At 41.9% G+C, this 13,441-nt stretch overlaps 1 protein-coding gene across 6 annotated transcripts in view; it reads right to left on the reverse strand.

Moving 5' to 3' along the window:
* Positions 1 to 13,441, reverse strand: part of LOC115109185 (unconventional myosin-IXb-like) — a 120,011-nt gene that overhangs the window by 56,351 nt on the left and 50,219 nt on the right. For all 6 annotated transcript variants that reach the window (XM_065009659.1, XM_065009657.1, XM_065009658.1 and 3 more), the window contains exon 3: positions 2,872 to 2,966. In XM_065009659.1, coding sequence (XP_064865731.1) covers positions 2,872 to 2,966 — 95 coding nt within the window. The remainder of the gene's footprint in view (positions 1 to 2,871; positions 2,967 to 13,441) is intronic.

Genomic DNA, 13,441 nt, shown 5'->3' on the forward strand with positions numbered 1-13,441 from the left:
GGATACACTCTACAAGAGACCCAAGGAAATGGTTAGGTATGTGAAGGGTCATCAAGTTATAGCAGCAATCTACCTCACCAAGCAAAGTGAGAAGAATAAGAGCATCACATTGAAGCTGCCCAGCAACACCCATTGGGGTGTTGGACAGCCCTATCAAGAGGATCCTCCTGGAATATGTATTTTGGGAGAGAGTGGTAAGCAGCCTGAAACCTACAGCAGTAGACATTGCACGGATTGAGGGAGACAATGTCATCCTGTCTGATGTTCAGACTCTCTTTGCAGATGTAAGAGTAGAAATCCGTACTGCCCTGCCCACTTCACTGTTGCTCCAAGCAGAGGAAACTACAGTTCTGAAATACATCAAAAAGCATGAAGACTTCTGCCTGAAGCCCATACACGTCGCAGCGTACATGTTGGACCCCAAGTATGCTGGCAAGAGCATCCTGTCTGGCGCAGAGATCAACAAGGCCTATGGTGTCATCACTACCGTGTCTCACCACCTTGGGCCTGGATGAGGGCAAGGTTCTTTCCAGTCTGGCGAAGTACACTTCCAAGCAAAGGCTTTTTGGGATGGAGATGAAATATGGCATTCATGCCAACATATCTCATCAGCCACCTGGTAGAAGGGACTTTGTGGAGGCTCTTTCCCCTGTTGCCTCAATCATCCTCCAAATCCCACCAACATCAGCTGCCTCAGAGCGCAACTGATCTTTGTTTGGGAACACACACACCAAAGCACCCAACAGGCTGACCAATACAAGGGCTGAACATTTTTTGGACATCTGGGGAAATTTGAGGCTTTTTGAGCCATCCTCAACAAGGTTGGAAAGTGACAGTGAAGATGAGGCGTCAAGAGTCTGATGTTCAAGAGGTGGACATTGAGGAGGTCCAGGGAGAAGACATGGAAGCCTGAGAGGAAGACAATCAAAGCTTTAGTATCTAGACTATAATTTTCCAGCTCTATGTTGAAAATGTTTTTGGGAGATGCGATGGATCATTGGGTATCATGCAATACTCCCTTTTGTTGTTCAGTGAAATCATCCCATGTGAAGAGTCAACTCATTTAATTAAAGTTCAAATCGTAACTAAATAGTTTTTAAAATTTCTATTGGAAGGATTTAATAATTTGCAATTATTTCTACTTATGATAAGGTAAAGGGTTTATGTTTCTGTCTCCAAATTATATGGTAAATATATCCAATGCAAAAAACATCTACATTTAAATGGTATTAATATTCATTTGCATATATTTCCGTTAATTCCCATATATTCCCGTTAATTCCCACCTCTGAATATTCCCCAAAATGTGCAACCCTAGTCACTCATGTTTCATTTAAGTGATAATGCCCGAGAAGCCAGTTTTTGGATGATATATTGGCACGGGTGTTCTTTTCAGGCCGGCAAACCGTGCCAATATATCCACCAAACAACGGCTTCGAGGGCATTATCACTTTCACACAACGGGTTACCAACATATCCAAATAATGATTAAAATATTTCATTATTCATAAAAATTCTAGGGTTGCTATCCAAGCCAGCTGGTCATTCGTTCTATTGGTTCGGTTGCCAGAGTCGGGTCGTTCAGTCTTTTTGTTCTGTATCTATGGACATCGTTCGCTCCAAATGTTCCATTGCCATACTGGCTGGCCACATTCTTATCCCTTGCTTGCTAGCTAGCCAACTACGACTAACTTAGTCACGTCAAACAGTGCAGACAGAATAACAGTTGATGAATTTGTTTAATCCGTTTCCTAGTGACATTTATTTGGATACATCCATAACAATGTGCTAATGAGGTGTGGTTTCACCTGGCATTGAAAATGTGCTCAATCATCAGGACAGTGTTGTTCAGAGGAGCTAGCCAACAAAACAGCTAACACAATCACTTCAAACGGAATCTGTAAAGACTACAAACTAGCTGCATTTCGTTTCACCGTTTTTTTTTTAAAAATTTACATTTCTTTGTATATATTCATAAAAATTATGCCAGCTGATTCATGATTTCGACTGGCTGAGAGACGCTGCCTGCCTCTCCTGTCCCGACCCCTACATTTTCATTACTATTGGACAGTTGAAGATGGAATTTTAACATTAAAATAATTTTGCAAATGTCGGACAGACAGACAGCAAGGTTTATACAAATCTCCGTTGTGGAAAACTAAATGTTTGTCTAAGAGAAAATGTCTAGATGCTTTTTATAGTGGAGATCAAGTTTACAACTTCCCTGCCTGGGCTGATGAGACAGTGGATTGCGCAGTCAGATGGAACAGAGTAAATAGGCATTTTAACGTCATAGATTTAGCCGGTGGTAACTTGTGGAATAGACACCGGCTAGAATGCGCTTTTAACCAATCAGCATTCAGGATTAGATCCACCCGTTTAATAATTTGATATTGCCGCTTTGTTAAACTTTACGATAAGCGCTCCCTTCCTCTATTAGACAGGAAATGACAGGGCATGTGATGCAGGCAGTAACCAGAGAAACTGCAGGCAGTAACCAGAGAGATTGTAGGCAGAGAGGAAGGAGGCTGTGCTATAACGTGGTTAGGGCTTCAGGCCTCAGAGGTATCACAACAGAAACACACTACAGTGCTTCTCACGAGCCTTATATGGTATGATTGAAGTAACAGTGTCTGCGTCTGCAGTCACAGCGTCTGCAGTCACAGCGTCTGCAGTCACCGCGGCTGCGTCTGCAGAAACCGCGGCTGCGTCTGCAGAAACCGCGGCTGCGTCTGCAGAAACCGCGGCTGTGTCTGCAGAAACAGGCTCAGGAACATCCACCAGGGATGGAGTGTGTGTTTACAGGGTAAGTCGGAAAGGAGGATTGAGTGTTATCACAACACACAGTGTGGGCCAGCGGCCAGTACTCACCCTCTCACCACCCCACTCTCCAGGTAGTTGACCTGGATGAACTTCCCAAAGCGGCTGGAGTTGTTGTTGTGAGCCGTCTTGGCATTCCCAAATGCCTAGTAAAGAGGAGGGGGGAGAGGTTACATTCACTGTGTGAACCATAAAGTGATTATACAGTTAAGAAATAGGAATAAAAACACTTGTGCTAATACTGGAGCTGTTCTCAACAACACCACAGCTACCCCAGTCCAGAAGTTAACACTAGATGAAAACAGCACCCTTCTTTCTCTCCCTGCCTCAATCACCCCCTCTCTTTCCCTCATTACTCCCTCCTTTCTACTCTCTTGCAGAAGTCCAGGGGGTGACACTAGGCCAGTGTGATTGATGGGGGCACGGGGGGCCGTGTTAGGTCCGGAGAACTAGTCTCCCTCAGGCTACAGTCATCCCCAGCCAGGGGCACACACCCAGCCTTGCCACCAGTCTGAATGGATAGCTCGCACACACACAAACGCGCAAAAGGCAGCCACGGGGGAAGTTGACTCTATACATCTTAAATAGGAGCCACATCCTGCGAGGAGCAACAGATTTAAGGGGAGGGGGGGGGCTCACAGAGGGGGTCTAAATTAACTTGTTATGGGCAGGGGGTGGTATTTTCACCTCCGGATGAAAAGCGTGCCCAAATTAAACTGCCTGCTACTCAGGCCCATAAGCTAGGATATGCATATAATTAGTAGATTTGGATAGAAAACACTAAAGTTTCCAAAACTGTTAAAATAATGTCTGTGAGTATAACAGAACTGTAATGGCAGGAAAAAACCCTAGGAAAATCCAACCAGGAAATACTATTATTTTGAAAGGCTGTTTTTCCATTGAAAGCCTATCCACCATATAAAGACTTAGGACCCTGTTCACGATCTCTATGGCTTCCTCAACATGTGCCCAGTCTTTAGGCATTGTTTAAGGCTTTTACTCTGAAAAATGAGGGAGTAACACTGTTTTCAATGAGAGGACAGTGGACATTTCCAGACATGAACCAAGCACGTGACCGGGAGCGCGCATTTCTTGTTTACCTTTTCCATTGACAAAGCTTTTTTCAGGTTGAAATATTGATTATTTATGACAAAAACAACCTGAGGATTGATTTTAAACATTGTTTGACATGTTTCTACAATCTTTTATTGTACTTTCGGGATTTTTCGTCTTGGTGTTAAGAGTGCGCATTGTGCCTTTGGATTTCTGAACTAAACGCACCAACAAAACGGAGGTATTTGGACATAAAGATTAACTTTATTGAACATTTGTTGTCTGACATGGAGACCTGGGAGTGCCACCAGATAAAGATCAAAGGTAAGTGATTCTTTTAATGCCATTTCTGACTTTTGTGACACTCTCCTTGGTTGGAAAATGGCTATATGGGTTACTCGCAAAGTGTGCTTTCGCCGTAAAGCCTTTTTTAAATCTGACACAGCAGTTGCATTAACCTGTTAGTACTCTAGGGGCAGTATTTCATTTTTGGATAAAAAGACGTGCCCGTTTTAAGCGCAATATTTTGTCACGAAAAGATGCTCGAATATGCTTGGAATTGATAGTTTTGGAAAGAAGACTGTCTTAAGACAGTCTTTTATTTGATTCCTTGGCTGGTTTTTGTGAATATGTTGCGTGCTAAATGCTAACGCTAAATGCTAAGCTAGCTATCACCACTCTTACACAAATTATTGATTTTCTCTGGTTCTAAAGCATATTTTGAAAATCTGAGACGACAGGATTGTTAAGAAAAGAATAAGCTTGAGAACAGGCATATTTATTTCATTTCATTTGCGATTTTTAGAAATCGCTAACGTTGCGTTATGGTAATGAGCTTGAGGCTGTAGTTACGCAACCGCATACGGGTTTGGGCGGACTATGAGGTTAAGGAGAAGTTTATCTGTATTCGTATGTTTAACACTTGTATCTTTTATCAATGTTTATGATGAGTATTTCTGTTATTTGATGTAGCTCTCTGCACTTTCACCAGATGTTTGTTTGAGACAATGCATTTCTGAACATAACACACCAATTTCAAATGAGGTTTTTGGACATAAATATTAACTTTATCGAAGAAAACACACATTTATTGTGTAACATGAAATCCTGTGAGTGCCATCTGATGAAGATCAAAGGTTAGTGATTAATTTAATTGCTATTTCTGACTTTTGTGAGCCCTAGCCTTGGCTGGAAAATGGCTGTATGGTTTTCTGTGACTAGGTGCTGACCTAACAATCGTTTGGTGAGCTTTCATCCGTAAAGCCTATTTGAAATCGGACACTGTGGCTGGATTTACAAGAAGCTTATCTTTAAAATGGTGTAAAATACTTGTATGTTTGAGGAATTTTAATTATGGGATTTCTGTTTTGAATTTGGCGCCCTGCAATTTCACTGGCTGTTGTCGAGCTAGCTTCCCACTTGTACCAGAGAAGTTAAGAATCCTTACAGTGAACTGTTGACCTATTTCCGCTGTTCCAAGACTGTCTGCCCTGGTATTATTCCCTCTACCTACTGCTCTTTGTGTTCTCAATCGATGAGCAGATTTACGAAAATCACAAATTAAATATATTGAGACACAATTTAGACTTTTGTTAATCACACTGTCATCTCAGATTTTAAAAATATGCTTTACAGCCAACGCTAGACAAGCATGTGTGTAAGTTTATCATAGCATTATGCCCTGCTAGCAGCAGGCAACATTTTCACGAAAATAAGAAAAGCAATCAAATTAAATCATTTACCTTTGAAGAACTTCGGATGTCTTCACTCACGAGACTCCCAGTTAGATAGCAAATATTCCTTTTTCCAAAAATATTATTTTTGTAGGCGAAATAGCTCCTTTTGTTCTTCACGTTTGGCTGAGAAATCGATCACTACAACGCCAAACTTTTTTCCAAATTAGCTCCATAATATCGACAGAAACATGGCAAACGTTGTTTAGAATCCATCCTCAAGGTGTTTTCACATATCTATTCGATAATATATCCACCGGGACAATTGGTTTCTCATTAGAAGCGATTGGAATAATGGCTACCTCAGTACTTTACGCAAGATTTTCTGCGGGAGCCATCATGTGACCACTTGCTCAATGTGGTCCCTTACGGCTATTCTTCAACATAAATGCGTAAAAATACGTCACAATACTCTAGACAAGCGTAGAAAGCGTAAGCTCATTCGTAGCCCATTCACAGCCATATAAGGAGTCATTGGCATGCAGCGCTTTCAAAATATGGGGCACTTCCTGATTGGATTTTTATCTGGGTTTCGCCTGTAACATCAGTTCTGTTGCACTCACAGACAATATATTTGCAGGTTTGGAACCGTTAGAGTGTTTTCTATCCAAAGCTGTCAATTATATGCATAGTCGAGCATCTTGTCGTGACAAAATATCCCGTTTAAAACGGGAACGTTTTTTATCCAAAAATACTGCCCCCAGAGTTTCAAGAGGATAAGACACTGTCAGCTGGCATTGACTGCCCAGTGATGTCAAACGGTTGTCCCAGGGTAAAGGCTAGCAGACCCTGGGAACATTCCCCTGCGCTCAGCCTCTCTGCCATGGAGGAAATGCTAAACGTGTCACAGGCTCACAGCATCATTCACATTGAAACATAGTGCCCTGCAGCCTTTGTGAGTGGTTGCTAACCATAACCCTTCCTGATTGGTTGCGAGGCACATCAGATATGAGGAAGTGGCTTAACGTCTTGGCTAACCAAGCAGAGTCTATGGAATTGAGTCTGCATATTGAAATAAAGGCTGTGTGTGTGTGCGTGCGTGCCTACATTTCATCATGACATCTTTGCCTATCTTGACTGGCTCCTTTCTCTAGTGTTCCCTGGCAGCCAACTGTATATTTCCAAGGGCCCAGATCCCCATTCAGTCCCTCAGTGTGCTGCCTCAGACTCTAACCAGTTCTCTTTACTAATCAGAGCCTTAATTGTTATTGCACAGACAGGCACCTCAGTAGGAAGACCTTTTGTTTATATTACTGCCATTTGTTTTACAGTTTCACTGCCAGGCTCTGACACCTATTGATCACTTGGCTACATGCACAATATATTCATTAGAAATGCATCATAAAGTAACAAAATCAGGCTCTCTCTGTATACACTATAACTGGAGGCTGATGTGATAGCACCAATACTGGAACAAAACAACCAACAATGGTACTTACAAGAATACGGGCAAAACACCAGTGGTACTAAATAACAAGGCCAATACGATTAGAGGCAGTAGCTTTCACGTAGGTCAGAGATGCTATGGGACATTCACATGATAGTTAAATATAACTGCACAACCCTTTATGCCCTTTATCTATATGGCTAAGTGATGTACTGGGCCGTACGCACTAAATCAAATCAACGTTTATTTGTCACGTGCGCCGAATACAACAGGTTTAGTAGACCTTACAGTAAACTGCTTACTTACAGGCTCTAACCAATAGTGCAAAGAAGGTGTTAGGTGTACAATAGGTAAGTAAAGAAATAAAACAACAGTAAAAAGACAGGATATATATATAGTAGCGAGGCTATAAAAGTAGCGAGACTACATACAGACACCGGTTAGTCAGACTGATTGAGGTAGTATGTACATGTAGATCTGGTTAAAGTGACTACGCATATATGATGAACAGAGTAGCGGCAGCGTAAAAAGAGGGGTTGGGGGGGGTACACAATGCAAATAGTCTGGGTAGCCATTTGATTATCTGTTCAAGGAGTCTTATGGCTTGGGGGTAAAAACTGTTGAGAAGCCTTTTTGACCTAGACTTGGCACTCTATAAGAACAACCAATAGTCAAAGGTTAATGAAATACAAAATGGTATAGAGAGAAATAGTCCTATAATAACTACAACCTAAAACTTCTTACCTGGGAATACTGAAGACTCATGTTAAAAGGAACCACCAGCTTTCATATGTTCTCATGTTCTGAGCAAGGAACTTAAACGTTAGCTTTCTTACATGGCACATATTGCACTTTTACTTTCTTCTCCAACACTTTGTTTTTTAATTATTTAAACCAAATTGAATATGTTTCATTATTTATTTGAGGCTAAATTGATTTTATTGATGTATTATATTAAGTTCAAATAAGTTCATTCGGTATTGTTGTAATTGTCATTATTACAAATAAATAGATTTAAACATTTCAAAAAAACCTTTGGTATTTTTATTAATGGCCAATTAATGGGTATCGGCTTTTTTTGGTCGTCCAATAAATCGGTATTGGCGTTGAAAAATCATAATCGGTCGACCTCTAGTTTGGACCATTCTAGTTTGTTGGTGATGTGGACACCAAGGAACTTGAAGCTCTCAACCTGCTCCACTACTGCCCTGTCGATGAGAATGTGGGCATGCTCGGTCCTCCTTTTCCTGTAGTCCACAACCATATCCTTAGTCTTGGTAACATTGAGGGATAGGTTGTTATTCTGGCACCAACCGGCCAGGTGTCCGACATCCTCCCTATAGGCTGTCTCGTCGTTGATCAGGCCTACCACTGTTGCGTCGTCTGCAAACTTAATGGTGTTGGAGTCGTGCCTGGCCATGCAGTTGTGGGTGAACAGAGAATACAGGAGGGGACTGAGCACGCACCCCTGTGGAGCTCCAGTGTTGAGGATCAGCATTTAGTCCCAGGATCCTAAGCTTAGTGATGAGCTTTGAGAGTACTATGGTGTTGAACGCTGAGCTGTAGACAATGAACAGCATTCTCACATAAGTGTTCCTTTTGTCCAGGAGGGAAAGGGCAGTGTGGAGAGTAATAGATTGCATCATCTGTGGATCTGTTTGGGCAGTATGCGAATTGGAGTGGGTCTATGGTTTCCAGGATGATGTTGTTGATATGAGCCATGACCAGCCTTTCAAAGCACTTTATGGCTACCGACTTGAGTGCTACAGGGCGGTAGTCATTTAGGCCGGTTACCTTCACTTTCTTGGGCAAAGGGACTATGGTGGTCTGCTTGAAACATGTAGGTATTACAGACAGTGAGAGGTTGAAAATATCAGTGAAGACACTTGCCAGTTGGTCTGCACATGCTCTAAGTACACATCCTGGCAATCCGTCTGGCCCGCGGCCTTGTGAATGTTGACCTGTTTAAAAGGTCTTACATCGGCTACGAAAGCGTGATCACACAGTTGCCTGGAACAGCTGGTGCTCTCATTCAGTCTTCAGTATTGCTTGCTTTGAAGCGAGCATAAAAAAAGGCATTTAGCCCATCTGGGAGGCTTGCGTCACTGGGCAGCTCGCGGCTGGGTTTCCCTTTGTAAGTGATTAAATACAGTGCCTTGCGAAAGTATTCGGCCCCCTTGAACTTTGCGACCTTTTGCCACATTTCAGGCTTCAAACATAAAGATATAAAACTGTATTTTTGTTGTGAAGAATCAACAACAAGTGGGACACAATCATGAAGTGGAACGACATTTATTGGATATTTCAAACTTTTTTAACAAATCAAAAACTGAAAAATTGGGCGTGCAAAATTATTCAGCCCCTTAAGTTAATACTTTGTAGTGCCACCTTTTGCTGCGATTACAGCTTTAAGTCGCTTGGGGTATGTCTCTATCAGTTTTGCACATCGAGAGACTGAATTTTTTTCCCATTCCTCCTTGCAAAACAGCTCGAGCTCAGTGAGGTTGGATGGAGAGCATTTGTGAACAGCAGTTTTCAGTTCTTTCCACAGATTCTCGATTGGATTCAGGTCTGGACTTTGACTTGGCCATTCTAACACCTGGATATGTTTATTTTTGAACCATTCCATTGTAGATTTTGCTTTATGTTTTGGATCATTGTCTTGTTGGAAGACAAATCTCCGTCCCAGTCTCAGGTCTTTTGCAGACTCCATCAGGTTTTCTTCCAGAATGGTCCTGTATTTGGCTCCATCCATCTTCCCATCAATTTTAACCATCTTCCCTGTCCCTGCTGAAGAAAAGCAGGCCCAAACCATGATGCTGTCACCACCATGTTTGACAGTGTGGATGGTGTGTTCAGGGTGATGAGCTGTGTTGCTTTTACGCCAAACATAACGTTTTGCATTGTTGCCAAAAAGTTCAATTTTGGTTTCATCTGACCAGAGCACCTTCTTCCACATGTTTGGTGTGTCTCCCAGGTGGCTTGTGGCAAACTTTAAACAACACTTTTTATGGATATCTTTAAGAAATGGCTTTCTTCTTGCCACTCTTCCATAAAGGCCAGATTTGTGCAATATATGACTGATTGTTGTCCTATGGACAGAGTCTCCCACCTCAGCTGTAGATCTCTGCAGTTCATCCAGAGTGATCATGGGCCTCTTGGCTGCATCTCTGATCAGTCTTCTCCTTGTATGAGCTGAAAGTTTAGAGGGACGGCCAGGTCTTGGTAGATTTGCAGTGGTCTGATACTCCTTCCATTTCAATATTACCGCTTGCACAGTGCTCCTTGGGATGTTTAAAGCTTGGGAAATCTTTTTGTATCCAAATCCGGCTTTAAACTTCTTCACAACAGTATCTCGGACCTGCCTGGTGTGTTCCTTGTTCTTCATGATGCTCTCTGCGCTTTTAACGGACCTCTGAGACTATCACAGTGTAGGTGCATTTATACGGAGACTTGATTACACACAGGTGGATTGTATTTATCATCATTAGTCATTTAGGTCAACATTGGATCATTCAGAGATCCTCACTGAACTTCTGGAGAGAGTTTGCTGCACTGAAAGTAAAGGGGCTGAATAATTTTGCACGCCCAATTTTTCAGTTTTTGATTTGTTAAAAAAGTTTGAAATATCCAATAAATGTCTTTCCACTTCATGATTGTGTCCCACTTGTTGTTGATTCTTCACAAAAAAATACAGTTTTATATCTTTATGTTTGAAGCCTGAAATGTGTCAAAAGGTCGCAAAGTTCAAGGGGGCCGAATACTTTCGCAAGGCACTGTAGTTTACAAGCCCTGCCACATCTGACGAGCGTCAGAGCCGGTGTAGCAAGATTCAATCATAGTCCTGTATTGAGCCTTGCCTGTTTGGTGATTCATCTGAGGGCATAGCGGGATTTCTTATAAGCATCCGGATTAGTGTACCGGCTCCTTGAAAGCGGCAGCTCTAGCCTTTAGCTCGGTGCAGATGTTGCCTGAAATCATGGCTTCTGGTTGGGATATGTACATACGGTCACTATGAGGACAATGACGTCGATGCACCTTATCTGTGACTGAGGTGGTATACTCCTCAAAGCCATAGGAACATATTCCAGTCTGTGCTAGAAAAACAATCCTGTAGCATAGCATCTGCGTCATCTGACCACTTCTGTATTGAGCGAGTCACTGGTCATTTTTGCTTGTAAACAGGAATTAGGAGGATAGAATTAGGGTCAGATGTTCCAAATGTAGGGCGAAGAAGAGCTTTGTATACATCTCTGTGTGTGGAGTAAAGGTGATCTAGAGTTTCTTCTGGATGCACGTGACATGCTGGTAGAAATTAGGTTAAACAGATTTAAGTTTGCCTGCATTAAAGTCCCCGGCCACTAAAGCGCCGCTTCTGGATGAGCATTTTCTTGTTTGCTTATGGCCTTATACAGCTCGTTGAGTATGGTCTTAGTGCCAGCATCGGTTTTGGTGGTAAATAGACAGCTACGAAAAATATAGATGAAAACTCTTGGTAGATAGTGTGGTCTACAGATTATTACGAGGTACTCTACCTCAGACCAGCAATACTTCCAGAATTCCTTAATATTAGACATCGTATCGCGCACCAGCTGTTACTGACAAATAGACACCACCACCCTTCATCTTACCAGACGTAGCTTTTCCGTCATGCCGATGCATGGAAAACCCAGCCAACTGTATATTATCCATGTTCTCGTTAAGCCACGACTCCGTGAAACATAAGATATTATGTTTTTTAAATGTCCCATTGGTAGGATGGTCTTGAACGGAGATCAACCAAGCTTATTCTCCAGTGATTGCTCATTGGCTAATAGAACGGATGATAGAGGTGGGTTACCCACTCGCCAACGAATTCTCACAAGGAACCCCGATCTCCGCCCCTTGTCTTTTCTTCACGCGAATGACGGGGATTTGTCCCTGGTCTCGGAGAAGTAGTATATCATTAAAGAAAAAATCTTAATCCAGTTCGAGGTAAGTATTCGCTGTTCTGATATCCAGAAGCTATTTTCAGTCATAAGAGACAGTGGCAGCAATATTATGTACAAAGTTAGTTACAAACAATGCGAAAAAACACAGTTAGCACAGTTGGTTTGGAGCCCGTAAAGCGGCAGCCATTCCCTCTGGCGCCACTGCAGTTGGCCTCCCTCTAGTCATTTGTGTCTTAATTATTTCATGAAAGTGTGATTAAAGCATCAAACAAGCTCAGTGCTTATAGTTGATATGATTCAAATACATAGGATGTGTGTAAATATGGAAAAATACAAGTTTAAAAATTTAGACCAACCGTTTGGTCGAAAAAACAGGCTGCTCTCGGTCGACTAGTATTTTTTTTTTAGTTGGGGACCGCCCTAGAATAAATTCAGATTTAGAGCAGGCTGTTCATATAATGCAAAACTTGTAATTTCGCTTGTATTTCTGCCTGCTTGAACATCAAATACTCAGTTACCCATTAAATGACCCCGGGAATTGATAGAACATCACTCCAAAACAATATAATATTCAAAATGGGTGAATCCTTAAGTTTAATTCGTTAGACAATCAGAGGCAGGATAATGGGGCTAATATAATGTGAGAAACTGACCATTTCTAAAATGATGTTTCATCTGAAGTTCAGATAATCTCAGAAGACATTGCGTAGTCGATCAGAGATAGATGATTGAAGTCAAGTTCAAGAGGTAAAGTTGAATGCTGTCTAAATGTTAAGATAGGCTAGTCCATACAGCACACTGGAAGTTAAAGAGAGTCACGCTACAACACCAATGATCACACCTCATCAAAATGCAACTGAAGCTGAAGAGATCCCTTATAGCTTCAGAGCCAGAGAACTCACCTTTTACCCATTCAAATTTGGACTGCCTCCAAGAAAAAGGAGCAGATACAACAAAAAGCCAAAATGTAAAGATGAAAAGTAACCTAGTATTGAAGTCATTAGTTGTGTAATGACTGTCCTGTGAGGCTCAGATCAGCTTGCCAGGGGTTGACTGTAACCAGGCCCTCTCTCGCCCACGGGGGCTGGTCACCAGTTCACACCCTGCTGTAAATTATAGCAGAAGGTGACTCTTTCGCCCCCTCCAGTATGAACAAAAGGAATGTCTTTGTTAACAGTCTTTTCCAGCTCAAACTCTACCACGTTCAAAAGTGAACACTGGAACATTATTTCAAAAGTAAGACTGAATGTGGGGAATGGTCAGTGGGGAGCTATAGAAAACTAATGTCATACTGGTTTCTATTTTGTGATGTCATTAAAAATGGTATAAAGGGAAATACTGTAACTTGAAAACTATATCCTCTTTATCTGTCAAGTTTCCATCCAATACATTGCGCATATAATATAAAACATGAGAGTATTTAAGACAGGAATGTGATTTTAGGAGTCATAAGAGGTAACTTGCTATCATATACCTTTGCGCAGTAAGTAGCCCCGCCCCGAGTGAGGTCAGAGAGC

The sequence above is a fragment of the Oncorhynchus nerka genome, linkage group LG25, assembly GCF_034236695.1.
Source record: "Oncorhynchus nerka isolate Pitt River linkage group LG25, Oner_Uvic_2.0, whole genome shotgun sequence".
NCBI classification, from domain to species: domain Eukaryota; kingdom Metazoa; phylum Chordata; class Actinopteri; order Salmoniformes; family Salmonidae; genus Oncorhynchus; species Oncorhynchus nerka.